Source organism: Triticum aestivum, chromosome 7B (genome assembly GCF_018294505.1).
Source record: "Triticum aestivum cultivar Chinese Spring chromosome 7B, IWGSC CS RefSeq v2.1, whole genome shotgun sequence".
Lineage (NCBI taxonomy): Eukaryota > Viridiplantae > Streptophyta > Magnoliopsida > Poales > Poaceae > Triticum > Triticum aestivum.
The window spans coordinates 2,884,804-2,906,656 of record NC_057813.1 but is presented as its reverse complement, the minus strand read 5'-3'; the positions used below and the strand labels follow the sequence as shown (position 1 = coordinate 2,906,656).

Here is a 21,853-nt window from a genome sequence, read left to right as displayed (position 1 = left end):
CTGACCTCATATTATTTGCAAAAAAAAACACTGACCTCATACAGCTTGAGAAAGGAATCACGAAGTTCCTGACATGCCTAGATTTTTCATAGCAAGGAAGGATGCATCTCAAAGCTTTATCACATGCTATCACATTATGTGAAGATCCACTATTTCAATCAGGACAGTAACCACAAAGAAGGTAATGCAAATTGTGTGTAATGCAAAAAATACACAGAAGGTAATGCAAACAATACAAAGAGGTAACTGCAGCTCCCTCCATATTTTCACATCCGATCTTGGGACCGGCAAAGGCAGTGTTAAACCACAACAATACAAAACACAAATTATACAACAACATCAATCATTTCAAGCAAAGTATACAGGACACACAAACAAGCAAATGCAATATCAATGCAGCTCCCTCCACATTTTCACATCCGGGCTTGGGACCGGCAAAGGCAGTGTTACACCACAACAAACAAAACATACAACATCAATCATTCAAGCAAAGCATTCAGGACACACCATCAAGCAAAGCATACAACACACACCATCAAGCAAATGCAATATTAATTCAAACACACACACACACACAGTCGGTCACACATAGTCACAGTCACACACGGATTCAGTCACACACACACAGTAACAGTCACACAGAGTCAGTCACACAGTCACACACAGTTAGTCACACACACAAGAGATAGAAAGGGCACAAACAGAAAGCTAATACTACAAGCAAGACCCATGATGTAAGTTGTTTGGCATGCAGTACCTTCCAGGAATAACTTTCGCTATTTCTGCTCATTTATTCCCATATACCTGATGGCATTAATCAGTGCATGTTCCTCCTCAGTAGTCCAAGCATCGTTCCATATGTTTGGATTCAGATGATTATGCCACCTAAGATGTTTTGAATGAATTGAAAAATCAGCTTCATATTAACAACTAAGATGTCTTGAATGAATTCAAAAATCAGCTTCATATTAACAACTGCATCACCTAGACCAAATGCATTTCCCCCGATAGCAGCCGTAACTTGATTGAATAATAGAGCAACTGTCTGAAGAAAGAAGAACAAAATAGTTAGCACGGACTACAAATAGAGAAAGAGACGCCAAGAAATAACAAGTTACTCAAGGCAATTACCTGTTCATTAGCGATCGGAGTAAGTCCACCAAAGTAAACACGCCGAGCATGCCGAGTAACCTAAGAAAAGAGTGGTCAGTCATATGCATCACAGAACAAGAAAAATCTCAAGCGCAAAACAAAAAATCGAGCATACCCGCTGTGTCATGGCAGTGGCTGCATAGCAAGTGGATCGATGCAAAGGGAAGAAAGAATTAGCAAGTAATAACAAAACATTGAATAATAAAGAAGTGTAATAGATCACAGGTGGGTTCATTCTGCCATCATCAAATAAACTGCAAATCAGAGTGAATCTGGTCGCGTTATGATGACAGAATGGACTATCCATGATTTGAGTACTAGCTACACAGAATCATAAAAGGAGCACAGTAGTCACCTGTCCTAGGGCGGATAAATTGAACATGTTTGGGAGCATGTTCGGAAACATCCAGGATAAGCAGCAAGAAGTTCTGGTAGCTGACCTGCAATGCATCAATAGACAAACATCCCCCATTTGTCTTGCACATAGGGGGAAAATGGATATCAGCAAACCATATATACAAATAAAACAATCAAAAGAATACCTCTCCCGACATTGCTTGCCTATACGTCCAGGTAGTGACCTGCAATAGACCATTTTGTCAGTCCATAAGGTCACTAATTTGGTCATCTTCTTGTAGAAAAAATATCATAATAAATATAACTATAAAATGTGCATAATCTTTTTTTTCTCGAGCAAAGTCTGGAGTGCAATGACAAACCTCTTGAGTCCAAGGATCTTTGATGAGTTCAGTGCTAAAGAACCTTCTGTCATGGATGTAAACATTGCACCTCTGTCCTATCCGGAAATAATTAAGCTGCGTAGGTAGATACTGACACAATATGTGAGCTCACCACCCTTGCATATGCATGAATATTGTGTACAAACTTGAAATGAGTTAAATTCGAGAGGGGTTACCATACAAACACAGACCAGGTTGATGAGTGATCCACGGCTTCAGTTCGAACACAAGAAGCACACCATCAGAACCATAACAAATCAAATTAGCCATCATGAAAACCTCCATCCACCCTGGATTCTACATATACATCATTCTGAGCACAAACATCATACTTGTGGCAGGAAAATATACAGCAATGCATTGAAGAGTGTCCAAAGGGCAATGATACTACCAACTACAGAGGTAGGTCATAAAATGACATGCCCATGACCTTATATTGAAATATCCAGAGGTAGGTGCCAATAGGTTGTTATGGAGTGCTTGCACAATGACACACAGTCACAGTCAACACACACATACACACATACAGACAGTCGCAGTCAATACACAGTCACAGTCAACACATACATACACACATACACACAGTCGCAGTCAATACACAGTCACAGTCAACACATACACACAATGGAGCTTGCACACAAGAAACAGACAAAGAAATACACACGCAGTCAGTCACACACACAGTCAAGGTCACACACGGTCACACATAGTCACACAGACAGAATGGAGTGCTTGCACGCAAAAAACAGACATAGATAGGATGAGACTAATCAAAGACATGAGAAAAAGTAAACTATTTGTTCAAGCTTCCCGTTCAAAACCTTCAACTCTGCATTATTTTAGTTCTTCAATTCCAAACCTCTCTCTGCATTACCCAACTACAAGCCAGGAGGCCACTACTGTTATATAAACAAAGACAAGTGTAGAGAGACAGAGAACAAATTAGGAGGTACCTTTTCTTTATCACCAAATTTCAGAGTCTGCACATACCAAAATTGTATTTTGTGTCACAAGATGAACGAACTCACCAGGACAATACTCAAATTAACAGATCAAGTGTATCATGGAGAACATCATGTAGAATAGTAGTCCAACAAATCCAAAACAGTACAAGTATATATGTAGATAATCAGAGCTCATGTACATGCAAACCTTTCTCTCCCATAAGGTGATAAATTTGCAAGCCAAAGATCAAAATTCGATTACCTTAGTTGGTAAAAGAGAAAGCAATAGGAACCCTGAGCAGTCCTTGGCATACTATCAGAATTATCGGTCCTGGAAAGAGCAACATACTATTAGCATGAATACATAATCTTGTGAAGTGAACAAGGAAAACATGGCTAAATAAGCGTTTTGGGACTACAGACATTAGCATCACAAAATGTAAAAAACATAAATATACCTGCGCTGTAAGCAAAACCCCACCCATCAGTGTCCTTAGCAACACAAGGAAGAGCAAATATGACATTTGTCTATATCCTACCTGAAATACTTAGAAAAGCATTATTCCAGTGAATGGACAACAGTAATATACAAAAAAAGAATATGATATCCACATAAGACATAACGAAACATAGATATCACAAAAATGTATTGTCAAACACCACGGTATACATGATTATTATGATAATAAAAAAAAGGGCAGCCCGGTGCATGTGCCCCTATACATGATTATTATGATAATAAAAAAAGGAACAAAAACAGGGAAAAGGATGCTGTGATGAGTGAGTGAGATATATAAGATAGGCATGAGATGCATTGGATGCCAAATCGGCCACACAAAGGAGTGGAAGCCAAGCAAGTAAGTGTTACAAGAGTCAAACTTTTCTGCTCAGCCTATCATCATCTATCAGCAGGAGAGAAGCCTGACTAGCGCACGTCTCTGGATCCCTGCCTGCTCGAAACGGCTTAAATGGTTTGCATCCCTGAACACATCCCCATATATGGGGAGACGACATTGGAACACAAGCAAAGCATGAGTAAGAAACCAATTGGACAGACCGTATAAGCAGTAACACAATCAGAATCACCCCATCCAAGCAGTCAAACACAGTCACACACAGATAATGGAGCACTTGCACACATGAAACAGACAAAGAAACATACATATATAGGGGCACATCACACACACAGTCAGACACACACAATGGATCGCTTGCACACAAGAAACACACAAAGAAACAGACATAGATAAGGGTACAAACAGAAAGCTAATACATGCAAGGCCGAAGTAAACTCAGAAAGCTATAAAGAAGTTCCAGAAACTGAATGAGTAAACTGATTTCTGTAGAGGGGTGAGGGTAACTCAGATCTTCATTCCTGAAAACAGGAAGCTAGTTAAATCATCATCACTACCCAGTACCCACAAGTTTGTAGGCACAGAGACACATGCTTATTCTTGTCACAAAGTCTAGACAAATCAAGAAAAGCATTATTTCAGTGACTGGACAGCAGTAATTGATATCATATCTAATGCATAATTGAGTGAGTGAACCTCAAAAGGGAACAGAGAACAGTAGAAATGTATTTTGATGGAAAATGATTATGATAAGAAAAATTGCCAGCGTGAATGTTCATACACACAGAAAAGAAATACCACTTACGAACAAAACCTACTTGCGTTGAACATAAACTAAATTAAAAAAATAGAAGATTTACACTATATTAGGTCACAACCAGGTTATAAACAAACATAGCATAAAATCTATATGCAATCCAAATCCTAATCACGCCCAGGCTTCCCGAAGTGCATGGCTTACATAGCGACAAATACAGAAGTCAGCGTTCTTGATATTTTAACTAGAGTGAGTACAAAATTTGCTCCATAAATTTGACAGGACAAACAAAAGGGACATGACTAAAGTGAGCAGCACTGATAAAAAACATGTGATGAGTGTGCTTTCATAGATAAATAAACTCTGGAGTTATGCTCATAGCAGAATCATATGCCGAGGTGTGCAATGACAAAATTCTAGAGTTATGCTATGCAATCTAGAAGACTAGCAGCACCTCATCTAGTACTCCTATATGAAAATGGAAATAGCAACATGAGGAATAAAAGAAGGAAACCTTGTCCTACAGTAGCAGCAGCAGGTGTTCAATTAGTCAAGCAGCAGCCATTGCACTCTTTTAAAAAGTTCTACTCTGTCTGCTCGAAATGGCACCCCTGAACACACATCACCATATATGGAACATAAGCAAAGCCTGATAGGAAGTAACCAATTGAAAAGAACAGAAGCAGTAACACCCATCAGAACAAATGACCCCTGCATCTAGGATGAGAGCACACACGCCTGACGAAACTGAAACAAGCTAGCTGGTACAATCAGAATCGACAGAGGAACCAGATTATCAAGGGCACGTCTCGACGGAGCAACACGAACAAACTAGCCGTTTGAGATCTGAAAACAACAGACGAACAAGAAAAACGCAGGAGGTGACGAAACTGATCTGAACTAGCACGACGAACTGACATTCGCTCTCCGCCTCTCCATCTCCGGCCGCAACCCAATTTCAGAACCAAGACCCGACCGTTCCTGTAACGCTCGCGCTGACACGAACACGAAGAAACGCAGACAAGAGAAGCACACGCAGAAATTTCTGAATCGCAAACCAGGCGGAGACCCTCGACGAGACGGACCAAGAACACGCGGGCGCGTCGGGGCAACGGCTAGGACGAGCAAAAAACGGACGACGGCGAGGACGAGCAGGACCAAATCAGAAGCGAGCGACTCTAAACTGACGACGGCGGGGACGCGCAAAATCAACTCGGAAGTGACTCTAAACTGACGAACTGAACACGAGCAGAACCAAATCAGGCGCGGTTCTAAACAGACGACGGCGAGAACGAGCAAAATCAAATCAGGCGGGATTCTCTAGCTATCTAAACCGGCGACGGCGAGCAAAATCAAATCCGGACGCGACTCTGAACGGACAAATTGACCGAGGACGAGCAAAATCAAATCCAGACGCACTTTTAAACGGGCAAATCGATCGAGGAGGACGAGCAAGATGAAACCCGGCTCGAGGAGGACATATGCACGGCCCGGGCGAAGGGTGGAGGAGCAGCGGACCGGTCGGAGCCGGCGGGGATGTCGGAGGAGAGAGGCACCGCCCGGACGAAGAGGAGGAGGAGCGGACAGGGCAGTGCACGGCGAGGAGGAGGAAGGCATGGCCTGGGCGAAGCGAGGAGGAGGAGGAGCGGGCCGGCCAAAGGGCGCGGCTTTATAGCCGGGGCAGAGGCGGTGGTGGCAGCCGGAGCCTTGTCCTTGGCCGAGGTGCGCGTGGCGTGGAGTGGCGGCGGAAATAAAAGGAAAGTGGAGCTGGATGGAAGGATCCGGAGCGGGCAGGGGTCAATGCGAGGCCGGCTGCTGTGCGGTGCTTCCATCTGGAATTTTTTATATGCCCATCTACGCCGTGTGTGTCTTGGAAATGTTTTTTTTTATTCTCAAAAAGAAAATGTTTCTTATACAGGTCACGGCATACCATACCATATTAGGCCGTCTCAAACGTGACCATAAAATGGATATGTATCTATATCTATCCTCAGACGTTGACATTGATATGGAGTCCGTCGTCCAACCATGCCCGCTGAGGTAACAAATAATCAGGATAAACCAAGATCGTTTTTCCCTCGTCCCTAGCGGCTGCCAGGAGAGGCCAATCTTCTAGCGCCGTCCTCTAGCGGCTCCCCTCCGCCGGCGACCTCGGTCGTCAGTGGTGAGGGCGATCGGCGATTCCACGCGTGTGGATCATTTTTACTTCCTTGCGGTCTACTCCCTCTGTCCCAGAATATAAGAACGTTTTTGACACTATGCTAGTATTAAAAACGTTCTTATATTTTGGAACGAAGGGAGTAGTTTTTTGGGTTGTTCATCGTCTTGGCTTCGGCGGCGGTGACGACGGCGCTGAAAATAGATTCTTCGGATCCTTTCCCGACGAGGCCATCGGTCCTATGGTTGCGGATGTATTTGAAACTAGTCTGTTCAAGCACGGATGGCGTGGCGGCGATGGCATCCTCGTGGTGGACCTGTGTCCTCGGTCTCCGTCGTTGCCACGACGTTTGCTCCATTGGTGTGGAGTTTGAAAGGTAGTCCAGGGGCGGATGTAGATTGTTGTCTACATCGACTACATCTGCAAGACGGAACGTGTGCTGGGTTCATGGTTCGCCGATGGCAGGTATGGTTTCCTCCTTCCGCGTCTTAGTCATGGGGGGGTGCCAGATCTAGAGCTCGATGGCGTGTCTGAGGTGTTGCCCCGGTCTGATTCATTTAACGACAAGGGTTGCACTTTTGGTGAGCCACCTTGGAGGTCTGCAAAGTTGCATATCAGTGATGGAGACGCGTCGAGCTCGGGTGAGGAGGTGATTAGTCATTCTTTTCTTCAGTGGCTGCTGTGGTGGTGCTGGAGGTAGATGACAGGCATTGGTGTCAAGCTCAGAGATGTTCTGCTATCTTTTCAGTTTTGTCATGTCGATACTTCCATGACTTGTACTTTAATCTTTATGATATGAATGAGACATGTATTACCATGAAAAAAAATCATGCATGCGTATATTTCAAACCGTATTTAAACATATGAATGAAATACATGCAAATTGAAAGATTTTCATCTAAACCGGATGAATTTTTTACATTTCTTACTTCATTAAATAAAAGCGATCAAACCTAAACTTAGTCTAAATATAAGGTGGCGCGCGTACTCCGAGTCCTTATTCTTTCCTTCCGTGCCCATGTCTGGCGGCCAGTTGAGCCACGTGGAGTGAAAGTGCGGCCGCCGATGAGCAAGAGAACATGGGACACGGATCGGCTCACGGGACTCGAGGCCTCAAGCTGACCATGCCAAGCAAGAAATATTAGCCAAAATGAAGTCCATGAGAAAACAAAGTGGCTCTCAACTGCTCTAGCTTTCAAGAATGAGTTCTTCGTAGGATGGGGTAGCACATCCAAAATTATGTTAGTCTTTGGAGTGCTTGCTCCTTGGAAACTTGCAAAGGGAACTTTCTTGTTAGGGAATACTGAGTGAAGTAGGTAATATAACATTTTGATGTTTCTGATAGCAAAGCCCTTGTTGTTCTGTACCGCACATCGTGGATTCTTAGGAAGTATTCCTTGCAGGGATATTTGCAGGAGAACAAATTTATGATCTTTCGGTGCAGGGACCTAATGAAAATAATCAGATGACACAACTATTTTATCGTTTGAAACTTATAAATGTATCTAACAGATACTCATTGTAAATTGCAATGTTGTTGTATGGTGATTACATGGAAGCCAATGTTGCCTGTTTCATGTGTGAATTTAAATAATTTGTCTGTTGCTTCATTTCCCAACCTTTTGTGTTTCACAAATTCTTATCGGGGTATCTTATTTCTTTCAGATACGTCACCAATGATGATGTTCTCGAAGTGAACGGCAAAGTGGCATGTGAGATCAGCTCCTAATAAACTGACATTGACTGAGCTTATGTTCAGTGGTACTTTGAAAGATGCTACTATAGAGTAGATGGTGGCTCTGCTTTCTTTCCTTGTTTGGCGAGAAAAGGTTCAGGATGCCCCAAAGCCATGGTAGGAGCAAGAGACAACTCAAATGGTTGCTTGAATGCAAGGTGCCTAATATACTACTCCCTCTATTCCATAATTCTTGTCGTGATTGGAGGGAGTAGTAAGCAACCTATTGCTGATGTCACAACAATATATTAGCTCCACAACTGATCCTAATACCAGAACCTATTGTTATGGCCTTGCCCATGACAGATCCAGATCTACGTGATGAAATTGCAATGTCCTAACATTTCCCCATGTACAGGTTTACAACCTTCTTATTACTTGGCTCGTACTGTTCTTGTTCATGTAAGGATATGACAGAAACAAGGGTGCTCTACTGCAATTTTTGTTTTAAGTTGTTGCTGCCTGGATGGCTATGTCTTGAGAAATACATCAGTTTAAACTGAATATGTGGAATGCCATCAGTACCAGCTGAATGTGTCAAACTGATGTGGTTACAAATTAATCAGTGTGCAAACTGCAAACTGATAGCGGTCGGTGAAATACCTTTATTTTCCATTCATTGTTGCATCATCTTTACTTTCTTTCCGTTTACTGCCGCCGCTTGTGGATTTTGCTCTTGTTGAAGTTGTGCTTCTATGTCCAGCGCAGTTCCTGTTCTTTTAACATGCTCTTGTTGAAAGCAACAGATGAATTATGACTATCCACACATTGCTCTTCTGCCATGCGCATCGCCTATTCTGATTGTAAATGGAAGAACTACAAATGGCCAGGTGCAGGATTCAATTATCAATATAAGTTGAACTTGAAAGTATAAGATGCATAACTTAACAAAAGGAGTTGAGAAACAACACATAAACTAGGTTCCAACAGGACCCAGATCTCAAAACAAGATGAGGTAGCAGAACCACAACTAACTCTTTTTTCACGGCAGCACAAAGGGCGTGCCGAATAGCAGCTGACAAAAGAACAAGTGGAACAAATCTACCGTGTCGACGACGACCCGAGGAGCTTATGCTCAAAACATGCCTTGCTGTAGATGGAATTTCTAGATAGCCAACTTGAGGAAACTTTTCAATGCTCGACAAGATAGATGGTACAAGTGCAACCCGACCACCATAGTGTAAGGCCATCCATGCTCGATCAGTACATTGGCGTCGACAGCCCAAAAGACACCTGCAGAGTCCATCTCCATACGGAAGGAAGGTTGACTGGCCATGATGGGTTAGTCTACAAGTATAGGGAAAGGAAAGAAATGCTTGCATAATACACATAAAAGAAAAAAACACTAACAATCTTCCTTGAATCTTAATTAGCATACAAGTACTCCCCCGTCCCGAATTATGTCCTGAAAATGGATGTATCTAGAACTAAAAATACGTCTAGATACATCCAATTATGCGACAAGTAATTCGGGACGGACAGAGTATATACTGAACATATCCCTATCATATATAAACTTTCATTGATGACAACACGAATGGAAAGAAATTCTAAAGAGATTTTAGTCTAAACATATCCAAAGCCGGTTGATAAGTTTCCCAAAAAATCAATCGATTAAGAGTGCATTTCCTGCCTATTTTGTATCCCCTATAATGTATCAGGACATGCTTTCACACCAACGGTTCAATATTTAGATGGAATACTAGTACACACCAGGATAAGGCGTCAATAAATCTTTACCTTTTTCATTCCTCATTCTAAATAGATTGACACATGAAACATACCAGTATATATATGCCCACATATGCATCCAAAGATTCATCAAGCAAACAAGCAAACACTCCAGCCTACAATTGCACCCATCCCACAACTCTGTCAACTCTTCTCTTCGAAATGGAGAATGTTATAGTGTTGATTGTTGGCGCTGGGCCAGCAGGCCTTGCAACAGCAGCATGCCTTAGCCAATTCTCAATTCCCTATGTCATTGTCGAGCGTGAAAGTTGTAGCGCGTCGCTTTGGCGCAACCGCGCCTACGATCGCCTCAAGCTACATCTTGCAAAGGAGTTCTGTGAGTTGCCACACATGTCATACCCACTAAATGCGCCAACATACATACCAAAAACCTTATTTGTGAAGTACTTGGATGATTGTGTTGAGCGTTTCAACATTCAACCCAAGTATCTCACTAGTTTGGAGTCATCCACATTTGACAATGAAGAAAAATGTTGGTCCATCATGGCACATGACATGGCAAAAAGCACAATAGTCGGGTTCACAGCAAAGTTTCTTGTTGTGGCAAGTGGTGAGAATAGTGCAGAGAATATTCCCATGATCCCCGGACTGCAAAGTTTCCCGGGTGATGTCATCCACTCCTCAAGCTACAAGTCAGGAAAGAGCTACTTTGGCATGAATGTATTGGTCGTTGGATCTGGCAACTCTGGAATGGAAATTGCTTATGACCTTGTGGCTCATGGTGCCAATACTTCAATCATTATACGAAGCCCGGTATGTACACACACTATATATTATTTTTTGACCTGGAAACACTAGGGGATCTCCCCACCCCCACCCTACGAACGCTATATATTTTCAGTGGGTACATGGCAATTTCTTATTATAGTCTCCACTAGAAGGATGCAATTTTTCGGAGTTATTACTAGAAAGTATTTCATGGTATAGAGCGATAGACTGTTTTATAACATGCACAAACAACTAAACAATTAGATGAACTACACCGAAAAAATAACTCTTGAAAGAAGATGATTCTATGGAATTTTATTTTATGATGCAGGCTTCAAAAGATATGTGACATGTTTTGTGGTTGTAGATTCATGTAATGACAAAGGAATTAATCCGGTTGGGGATGACACTTGCTCATCGTCTTCCACTGAATCTAGTGGATAGTCTCCTTGTGATGGCGGCGAATTTAATATTTGTAGACCTATCGAGGTATGGCATCAGAAGGCCAAAAATGGGTCCAATGATTCTTAAGTCAGAAACCGGCCGATCCGCTGTTATTGATGTTGGCACTGTTGGGTTAATCAAAAAAGGTATTATCAAAGTAAGTATATCCTTGACATGACATAAATTTCATAACAGATGTTGTCTTCATATGCCAAGTTATCAATATTCTATTCATCTCCTTCAGGTACAAGGGAGCATTAGTAAGATCATGGGCGATATAGTTGAATTTCAGTGCAGTAAAAAGATATCATTTGATGCGATTGTGTTTGCAACTGGATATAAAAGCACGGCAAATATATGGCTCAAGGTAACAACATCAATATTTGAGTATGTCTGAGTTTGTTTTCTTGGTGCAACAATTGTTAAATCTGCTAACAAGCTCCATGTTGTTTTTTTATCCCAGAATGGTGAGAACATGTTAAATGGCAATGGGTTGCCCATCAAAGAATATCTGAATCATTGGAAAGGTGAAAATGGGCTCTACTGTGTTGGGTTAGGAAGGAGAGGATTTGCTGGTATTGCAGCAGATGCCAAGAATATCGCCAGTGACATCAAATCAGTGATAGGCACTATGTCCGGCTAAATTACCAAATCAGTGAATGTGTCTGCTACAACTCGATGCCTTCCATTGATGGGCTCCTCAACAAGATCAAGGATGAGATCCGATGCTGGGCTAGGGCTGGGGCACAAGGCTTGCGGGTTGTTCTGCACCAATCCTGGGATGTCCACTCAGTTGTATGATGCACTACAAAATTAACCTCCAAGGAGGACTGTAACTTTTCCCCATCCTATCAATGCAATGAAACGCAAAAGTCTTTTGCATTTTCTCGATTTTTTTATCTTTTACATGTAGTTTACCAGGGCTAGTGTGCTAGACCATTGATTCTTTGAGAAATCTATCCACTGCCACTTGTCTATCTATCTTTGATAGAACTAATTTTTTGTTTATTTCAAGGTTCATATGTGCCAGGGAGTAAGCATTACTTTTATAATATAATCAAGGGCTTTATGCTCACATGGTGCAAAGAGCTTTGTAATTTTTGTTGAATAGTTACCTCCAATATTTTATTTACTTGAATTTACACATGCAAAATTCATCCGCTTGAACATGATGTTTAACAACAAGGGATTAAGTGCAACTAATACAATCCCAAATCATGAACAGAAAATGGTGCAAAAGATAATCAAGTCAAAGTTGTTCATTTTTTCATGTCAAACACACACGAGTAGTTGTAGTAGCTTCCAAGTTTTATTTATTAATTGTCAAATGAATATCAAATTGACGATTTCTAGAAATATGATGGTAATTGAAATGAATGATAACAAGGTCTCCCAATATTTGCTTGATATGTACATGATTCAGCACCAATCTTCAAGCCAGGACAGGATTTCATTCCATATTAATTAGTGAAAACTAATTTCCAGTTTTTTCTACCACTGAGCACAAACATAATTACCTTCTTAGAACCACCTTCAGCAGTTGCTTCGCCACTTCCTTTAGAGTTTAGGCATTCTCTGGCATTTCTTCCCTTTCTGCAGAGGCAAGGAGAATGAAGTATGCCTTAGTTTGCGCTTTGTTATCATAGGCATGGCACCCAGATTTTGTCGATTATAGCTACCATTTATCAATGTGCAAATGGAATTGCTAGAATTAGTCGTCGATGAGTGCCGCAAGAGGAGCCTAAATGTCTCACAAACAAAAAAAGGTATGTACATTTATCTCTTTCTATTATTACCCACTATTCTGTTTATGCCTGTATTCGTAGCCCGGCTGTCCGGTAGTAGTACAAATTGTATAGTAGTAATGCACCTACTGGAGTGGTCACCGGCCAATGCCTCCCACCGCTCCGCCGCACGAGCGACACCGGCCTCGAAAAATGCCTCTGCCTACGCGTCATCTCCACCTCCATCCTTGTACCCTCCAGCTGACCTCAGACCAACTCCAACACGCCGACCCAAAAGGGCACGCGCTTTGTCCATTTTTTGTCCATTTGGGTGAGGTCATCTGTCCCCTTCTATGTTTGGCTGGGCCATGCATCCAACTGGCCGACCCAATTCACGTCCGCGCAGAAAACCATATGAATTATAAAAAGACCTGTGGCTATAGATCATGCCAGTAGCCATGCCATCGCCAGAGTTAATGTCGGCGCCATGGTAGCGACTGACATACATGCATCCTTCTAAAAACACCAAACGGTTCATGCTAGCGCACTTGCCAATGGCTGGCACACATGCTAGCACACAGAAGGGGAGGGAGTTCAACCACTCCATCTCGAGCGTGGTCATGCCGACACACTTGCCAACATACAAAAAAAGATGGCGCTCTCTGCCATAATCACTCGTCATCAAACTTGAGCATGTTGGTCTGCGTCTTCTTGAACGATGGTTTCTTCCTCGGGGACACCGTGCTCAAGTCCACCTTCATGATTTCCATCCCCTTCGTCATGAAAGTGAGTGCCACTTCTTTTGCCTTGGTCTTGGCATTAGTGGCCTCGATTTCGAGCATCTTCATTTGCTTCTCCACCTCCATCTCGAGCTTCTTGGCTTGCTTCTCCGCCTCCATCTCGAGCCTCTTCCTTTATATCTCCATGACTGCCTTCATTTGCTCTTCTTTGTCTTGCCGGCGCTTGTCCTCCCTTATGTCCTTCTTGGTCATCATGCCTTCCAATGTTGCATGCAAGGCAATCGACGCCGCATCACGCTTATCCTCTTTCTTGGAGTTGATCTTCCCCCTCGGCTGCGGCTTCTCTTCCTCGCCATCCTCGACAGACTCCTTCCCTCCACACACCTTCAGGGCGGCATATTGCACCCTGAACTTCTCGTCCCTATTGATGACCATCCAACAATGGCTGAGGTTGAACGACTTGTTCCCATGTTGGGCCTTGAAATCTTCCAAAGCTTGAAATGCCTACAAATGAAGAGCATGCAAGCATATGGGCGAATGGACAAGTAAGCATATGGGAAAATGGACAAGAAACAAAGGAGACGAAGATGGACGCATGTATACCATGTCCTTGATGCCGAGGCCACTCAAGGGACGTCCCTCGATGCTCTCAAGGGTGGCACAAAATTTGTTGCATTCTTGTTGTATCACCCTCCAACGCTTCAAGAGGGACACCCAACCATGCTTGCTATCTACGGCGCAAACTTCTTGCGTTCCGGATATTCGCGATGAACACGTAGCCAAAAGGTTGATGCCTTTTGCTCGGCGCTGACCTTGGGGGCTTGTCCAATGTTGCTCCAACATTCTAAAAATAGCTTGTCCTCATCCTTTGTGTATGCCTTCACCCGAATGCTTTGGCGCTTCTTATTTGCATTGGCTTGGTTGGCGAGCTCGTCTTCAAAAAACATAGACTCCCTGTCGATGTCCAGTTCATCTTCTTCTTCTAGGTCATAGTCCTCTGGAAATTTGTGGTCTTGCGGGGAAGTGTTGCGCATGCCATCTTGGACTTGAGCGAAGGGTTCGGCCATGCCTCCATGGCCTGGATCAAAGGTGTCGGCCATGTTCTTGTGGCCGGCCATGAAGGGGTCTCGGCCGTCTTGGCTTTGGGTCTCGTCGAGATCAAAGGTCACGCCCCCCGTACTGCCTTCGAAGTTGATGTTCTTGATGATGAACGGTTACCATCTTGTCGTCTGTGGCCGACATTCTGCCGAACAGGTTGCGGCTGTCGGGATCCATGTCGCTAGGATCTCCCACGAGTGTTTCCTCGATGGCCATGGGCGCGCGTGTGGTCGGAGCGACCACACTCACCTATGGTGAGCACTCCCCGAAAAATGGGAGGTTTGCAGGTACGGATGGAAGCCGGGCATCGGCGGCAGGGTGGACGAGCACGACAACTCTGGCAATGGCAGACGAGGAAAGGCCGACCAGCCCATGCTAGCCTTAGTTTAATCCTAGGTAGTGTAGGGCCTCCCTCATTGCCGTAGCAACTCTGGCAATGTTTTCCACTTGCTGTGCGGTGGTGGCCAGGGAGGCAATGGACGCGGATTTGAGCTTGTGTTGTTGCACGTGCTTCCACCCCTTCCTCTTGGCCGACTACATAGCCCGCTGCTCGTTTGTCAACGGCTTCTTCTTGGTCGGCGCCGCCGTCTTGCGGGTGCCGCGGGGCTTGCCTTTGGCGGAGGCGAGGCTGGCAGCAACGTCGAGGGTCAGCGTGTCGTCCATGGCTAGTGGCCGTGAGCGCGAGCGAGCGGTATTTTTTGGGGAAAGAGAGGGAAATGGCGGTGGCTGTTCCGCCGACTGGTGGTCCAGGGAGAGGAGTAGGCGGGCGTCGCGGGCGTTCGTTTCGTTTCCGCGTAGACGCAAGCGAGACCCAAATTTGGGTCGGGAATGGGTCGCATGGTGGATAAAAAGCGGACGCGTGTCCGTTTGGTTCGCCATGTTTGGCTGATTTTGCTGTCCATTTCGATCTAAACTGACACGAGTTATGTCGGCGCATTGGAGTTCCTCTCATCTCCCGTCTCCTGCTTGCCCCACGCCAAGAAATAGCAATCATGGTGGTGCAACAACGAGAGGTCATGAATGGGGAAGAAGAAGCGGCGGGGCAAGGAGAGGTGGCGAATGGGAACGGCAGCGGCAGAGTGCAGTCACCGATGGCGTGGCTCTGATCTACGGGTGGCACGGGACGGCGGAGCTAGCAATTTTTTTTTAGAAATAGGCGGAGCTAGCATTACGAAGGGAAGATGATGGAGAGCGATGCCCGAGCCCTTTCTGCTTCGCTCCCTACTGGGCCTTTCTAACGGCCCATGGACTAAACCCGAACTACTCACTCAGCTTGCTAGTGCTTGAAATTTAGTACCCACTCAAAAAAATCTTGAAATTTAGTAAAGAAAAAAAGTGAAATTTAGTAAAGCAAATGCATTCCCCAAAACAAAATGCTACATGTCCCTTAAAAAACAAAATGCTACATTCCTCTAAAACAGTGCTAGTCGATTTTCTATGTATTATCTACAAAAATAGGTGCTCTTGTTGTGTGTTCGAGGCCATTAAGATGTGAGATAAAAAATGTTGAGATGTAGATAATACATGTGTATTTCTTGTACAACAAGCCCTCCTCCTTTTATGTACAGTTGAGGACGTGGCTACCATTTGTACTTATATATACGTGCATATTGCACCCGATCAATATATCGTGAGTTGCATAATTCTCTACATGGTATCAGCCTTAGTCCGATCCCTCCTACCCTAGCGCGTCGCGGTTGCCTCCCAGCCGCCGCCGTTTCCCAGCCTACGCCCGCGTCGCCGAGTTCTCACCGCCGCCGTAGCTTCTCACCCGCGCCGCTGGCTCCCTGCCGCCGCCCCCACTCGCGATCTCCTCCCAGGCCGTCGCTAGCCACCAGCCTCCTCGCCGCTAGCCACATGCCTCCCTAACCCTAACCCCCGCTGCCATCCACCTCCCATCCACCAGAAACCCTAACCCGCCCCGGCCGCACCTAACCCTAGCCGCTGCCATGTCGGGTTCCAACCTCTCCCATCGGTCCGCCGCTTCCACTCCTCCTGTAGTGAAGCCGCCGAACCCCTTCGACTCCTCCGCCGGCTCCTCCGCCGCCACCCTTCCCGATCCCGCCTACATCCGTGATGTTCCCATCGAACGTCGCGTCCTGGTGATCCTCTCCCACAAAGAGGCAATTTTTTATGCTTGGAAGACATACTTCAATCTCCTCTTTTGTGAGTATAATTTGCAGGACCACATCGACGACACCGCCAACCTCTTTGTCCTAAACCGCGACGCCGACTGGTTGGCGATCGACGCCACCATCATCCGGTGGCTCTTCCTCACTGTGTCCAAGGACATCCTCCACACCGTCGTTCGCGACAAGGACAATGCATGCACGGTGTGGAACAAGATCGTCGGTCTCTTCACCGATAACAAGCTCCAACGGATCGTCTTCCTGTAGCAGGAGTTCTTCGGGTGTCATCAAAACGACTCCTCCGTCGATGACTACTACATGCGCCTCAAGACCCTCTCCGACGAGCTCAATGACATCGGCTTCAAGGTGGGCAACGAGTTGCTCCTCTCCACCCTCACCGCCGGCCTCAATGAGGATCTCGGCAACGCCGCCTCCAACCTCACCCTCATGGCGAACCCTACCTACGAGCGGGCGGTGGCTTATCTTCATCTCAAGGAACGCCGGTTGAAGCATCTTCGCTCCCATGCCGTTCACACCGCCTTCGCCGTCGGCTACTCGCGCGGTGGCCCTCCGCCCTCGGATGCGCCCCCCGGCTTTCCAGCGCCGTTCCAGGCGCCCCGTCCACCGGCTCCTCCAGCGCAGCACGACGCCTAAGGCGCCCCGTACCAGCAGTGGCCCCCAGTCCCTGCCGCTCCTGTGGCTCTTCCCCAACACTTGCCGCAGCAGCAGCAGCAACAGCAGCCGCGCCAGAGGCGCCTGATACGTCTCCAACCTATCTATAATTTTTTATTGTTCCATGCTATTATATTACCCCTTTTTGGATATTTATGGGCTTTATTTTACACATTTATATCATTTTTGGGACTAACCTACTAACTGGAGGCCCAGCCCGTATTGCTGTTTTTTTGGCCTATTTCAGTATTTCGAATAAAAGGAATATCAAACGGAGTCCAAACGGAATGAAACCTTCAGGAGCGTGATTTTTGGAACAAACATGATCCAGAGGACTTGGAGTGCAAGCCAAGAAGCAGCCAAGGCGGCCACGGGGGTGGAGGGCGCGCCCACCCCTACAGGGCGCTCCCCCTGTCTCGTGGGCCCCTCGGGTGGTCACCGACGTACTTCTTCCTCCTATATATACCCACGTACCCCGAAAACATCCAGAGAATCCGTTAGGGGGGGCGCCCTCCTATCTCGTGGGAGCCTCAGCTGCTTCTTGACTTGCACTCCAAGTCCTCTGGATCACGTTCGTTCCAAAAATCACGCTCCCGAAGGTTTCATTCCATTTGGACTCCGTTTGATATTCCTTTTCTTCGAAATACTGAAATAGGCAAAAAAACAGCAATATGGGCTGGGCCTCCGGTTAGTAGGTTAGTCCCAAAAATGATATAAATGTGTAAAATAAAGTCCATAAACATCCAAAGGGGTAATATAATAGCATGGAACAATAAAAAATTATAGATACATTGGAGACTATCATTGCCCTACTCATGGTTTGAATTTATGGATGATCATACAAAATTTTTATGCCGGTTTGAACTTTGCTTCTAGAAATCTTTTAGATTCGGCCGCGGGAGGCACGTTTATGGAAATCACATTAGGAGATGCTAAAAAACTTCTTGATAATATTATGACTAATTATTCTCAATGGCACACCGAAAGATCTACTAGTAAAAAAGTGCATGCTATAGAAGAAATTAATGTTTTGAGTGGAAAGATGGATGAACTTATAAAGTTGTTTGCTACTAAAAATACTCCTCTTGATCCCAATGATATGCCTTTGTCTACTTTGATTAAGAATAATAATGAACCTATGGATGTGAATTTTGTTGGTAGGAATAGTTTTGGAAACAATGCTTATAGAGGAAACTTTAATCCTACACCGTTCCCTAGTAATTCCTCTAATAATTATGGAAATTCCTACAATAGTTCTTATGGTAATTTTAATAAGATGCCCTCTGATTTTGAGAATAGTGTGAAAGAATTTATGATTTCTCAAAAGAATTTTAATGCTTTGCTTGAAGAAAAATTGCTCAAAGTTGATGATTTGGCTAGGAACGTTGATAGACTTTCGCTTGATGTTGATTCTCTTAAACTTAGATCTACTCCTCCTAAGCATGATATCAATGAGTCTCTCAAAGACATGAGAATTTCGATTGATGAGTGCAAGGAAAGAACCGCTAGATTGCATGCTAAGAAAGATTGCTTTGTAAAGGCGTGTTCTTCTAGTTTCCGTGAAAATAATGATGAAGATCTTAAAGTTATTGATGTGTCCACTATTAGATCTTTGTTTTGCAATATGAATCTTAATAATAATGGGACTGGAGATGAGTCAACTTTAGTTAGAAGGCTTCCCAATAATTCGGAGTTTTTAGATCTTGATGCTAAATTTGGTAAAAGTGGTATTGGAGAGGTCATGAACTTAAATAGTATTGAACCCACTATCTCGGATTTCAAGGAATTTGATTATGATAATTGTTCTTTAGAAGGTTGTATTTCCTTGTTGCAATCCATTGTTAATTCTCCTCATGCTTATAGTCAAAATAAAGCTTTTACCAAACATATCGTTGATGCCTTGATGCAATCTTATGATGAAAAACTTAATTTGGAAGTTTCTATACCTAGAAAACTTAATGATGAGTGGGAACCTACTATAAAGATTAAAATTAAAGATCATGAGTTTTTGCTTTGTGTGATTTGGGTGCTAGTGTTACCACGATGCCGAAAAATTTATGTGATATTCGAGGTTTCCTTGATCTTAATGATTTCTCTTTAAATTTGCACCTTGCGGATTCCACCATTAAAAAGCCAATGGGAAGGATCAATGATGCTCTCATTGTTGCAAATAGAAATTTGGTGCCCGTAGATTTTATCGTTCTTGATATAGATTGCAATCTTTCTTGCCCTATTATTCTTGGTAGAACTTTCCTTAGAACGATTGGTGCGATTATTGATATAAAGGAAGGGAATATTAGATTCCAATTTCCATAAAGGAAAGGCATGGAGCACTTTCCAAAAAAGAAGATTAAATTACCTTATGAATCTATCATGCGAGCTACTTATGAATTAAGTGCCAAAGATGGCACTACTTAGATCTATCTTCGCTTTTATGCCTAGCTAGGGGCGTTAAACGATAGCGCTATTTGGGAGGCAACCCAATTTTATTTGTGTTTTTTGTTTTTGTTTCTGTTTAGTAATAATTTTTTTATCTACCTTCTGTTTAGATGTGTTTTTATGTTTTAGTTAGTGTTTGTGCCAAGTAGAACCTATAGGATAACCTATGGTGATAGTTAATTTGATTCTACTGAAAAACAGAAACTTTGCACGCACGAAATTAGTTTTGTTAACTCACCGAAACGTGCTATTGCGTTGATTCGTTTTGCTGCTGATCAATAGACAAATTTCCCAGGACTTCCTATTTTGGTAGGATTTTTAGAGTTCCAGAAGTTTGCGTTAGTTATAGATTGCTACAGACTGTTCTGTTTTTGGCAGATTCAGTTTTTCGTGTGTTGTTTGCTTATTTTGATGCATCTATGGCTAGTATTAAGTGGTATGAACCAAAGAGAACTTGAAATACAGTAGGTTTAACACCAAAATAAATAAATAATGAGTTCATTACAGTAACTTATGTGGTGGTTTTGTTTTCTTTCACCAACGGAGCTTATGAGATTTCCTGTTGAGTTTTGTGTTGTGAAGTTTTCAAGTTTTGGGTAAGATTTGATGGACTATGGAATAAGGAGTGGCAAAAGCCTAAGCTTGGGGATGCCCATGGCACCCCAAGATATTCAAGAACATCCAAAATCCTAAGGTTGGGGATGCCCCCGGAAGGCATCCCCTCTTTCGTCTTCGTTCAATGGTAACTTTACTTGCAGCTATATTTTTATTCGCCACATGATATGTGTTTTGCTTGGAGCATCGTGTATGATATTAGTATTTGCTTTGTAGTTTAGCAAAATCATCCTTGCTGTACACACCTTTTGGGAGAAGCCTATTTGATTAAATTTATTAGAATACTCTGTGTGCTTCACTTATATATTTTTAGCTAGATAGTTTTTGCTCTAGTGCTTCACTTATATCTTTTAGAGCACGGCGGTGGCTTAATTTTGTAGAAATTGCTAGTCTCTCATGCTTCACTTATATTATTTTGAGAGTCTTTTAGAATAGCATGGTATTTGCTATGGTTATAAAGTTGGTCCTAGAATGGTAGGCATCCAAGTTAGGTATAATAAAAACTATCATAGGAAGTGAATTGGATGCTATGATCAATTTGATACTTGATAATTGTTGTGAGATATGGAGGTAGTGATATTAAAGTCATGCTAGTTGGGTGATTATGAATTTAAAGAATGCTTGTGTTGAAGTTAACAAGTCCCGTAGCATGCACATATGGTTAAAGTTGTGTAACAAATTTGAAACATGAAGTGTACTTGGATTGTGCATCCTTATGAGTGGCGGTCGGTGACGAGCAATGGTCTTTTCCTACCAATCTATCCCCCTAGGAGCATGCGCGTAGTGCTTGGTTTTTGATGACTTCTAAATTTTTGCAATGAGTATATGAGTTCTTTTGACTAATGTTGAGTCCATGGACTATACACACTTTTACCTTTCCATCATTGCTAGCCTCTTCGGTACCGTGCATTGCCCTTTCTCACCTTGAGAGTTGGTCAAAACTTCACCAGTGCATCCAAACCCCGTGATATGATACGCTCTAACACACATAAACCTCCTTATATCTTCCTCAAAACAGCCACCATACCTACCTATTATGGCATTTCTATAGCCATTCCGAGATATATTGCCATGCAACTTTCCACCGTTCTGTTTATCATCATGACACGCATTACTTTTGTCATATTGCCATTGCATGATCATGTAGTTGACATCGTATTTGTGGCAAAGCCACCATGCATAATTTTTCATA

The 21,853-nt window shown here is 43.6% G+C and overlaps 2 protein-coding genes across 2 annotated transcripts; one reads left to right on the top strand and one right to left on the bottom strand.

The window, feature by feature from the left end:
- Positions 1-455: 455 nt before the first annotated feature.
- On the bottom strand, positions 456-6,185 carry LOC123160106 (uncharacterized). Its single transcript, XM_044577926.1, has 9 exons — positions 3,295-6,185; positions 2,069-3,167; positions 1,872-1,967; positions 1,695-1,733; positions 1,508-1,592; positions 1,268-1,287; positions 1,132-1,191; positions 985-1,045; positions 456-885 (listed from the first exon to the last, which is right to left on the bottom strand). Exons 2-9 carry the CDS (start codon positions 2,069-2,071, stop codon positions 869-871), a joined length of 381 nt encoding a protein of 126 aa, XP_044433861.1. The 5' UTR covers positions 2,072-3,167; positions 3,295-6,185; the 3' UTR covers positions 456-868.
- A 4,048-nt stretch (positions 6,186-10,233) lies between these two features.
- LOC123158699 (probable indole-3-pyruvate monooxygenase YUCCA10) lies at positions 10,234-11,887 on the top strand. The gene is made up of 4 exons (XM_044576593.1): positions 10,234-10,845; positions 11,168-11,401; positions 11,489-11,611; positions 11,708-11,887. Exons 1-4 carry the CDS (start codon positions 10,234-10,236, stop codon positions 11,885-11,887), a joined length of 1,149 nt encoding a protein of 382 aa, XP_044432528.1.
- The last annotated feature ends 9,966 nt before the right edge of the window (positions 11,888-21,853 follow it).

What these genes read in the sequence shown, in the direction of transcription:
- LOC123160106 (XM_044577926.1), bottom strand. An exon ending in GGCAAGCAATGTCGGGAGAG is followed by an intron (nt 1,593 to 1,694) that starts GTATTCTTTTGA and finishes GATGCATTGCAG; the next exon opens with GTCAGCTACCAGAACTTCTT. An exon ending in CTCCGATCGCTAATGAACAG is followed by an intron (nt 1,046 to 1,131) that starts GTAATTGCCTTG and finishes TTCTTTCTTCAG; the next exon opens with ACAGTTGCTCTATTATTCAA.
- LOC123158699 (XM_044576593.1), top strand. Translation starts at nt 10,234, where the DNA reads ATGGAGAATGTTATAGTGTTGATTGTTGGCGCTGGGCCAGCAGGCCTT. An exon ending in TCAAAAAAGGTATTATCAAA is followed by an intron (nt 11,402 to 11,488) that starts GTAAGTATATCC and finishes CATCTCCTTCAG; the next exon opens with GTACAAGGGAGCATTAGTAA. An exon ending in CGGCAAATATATGGCTCAAG is followed by an intron (nt 11,612 to 11,707) that starts GTAACAACATCA and finishes TTTTTATCCCAG; the next exon opens with AATGGTGAGAACATGTTAAA.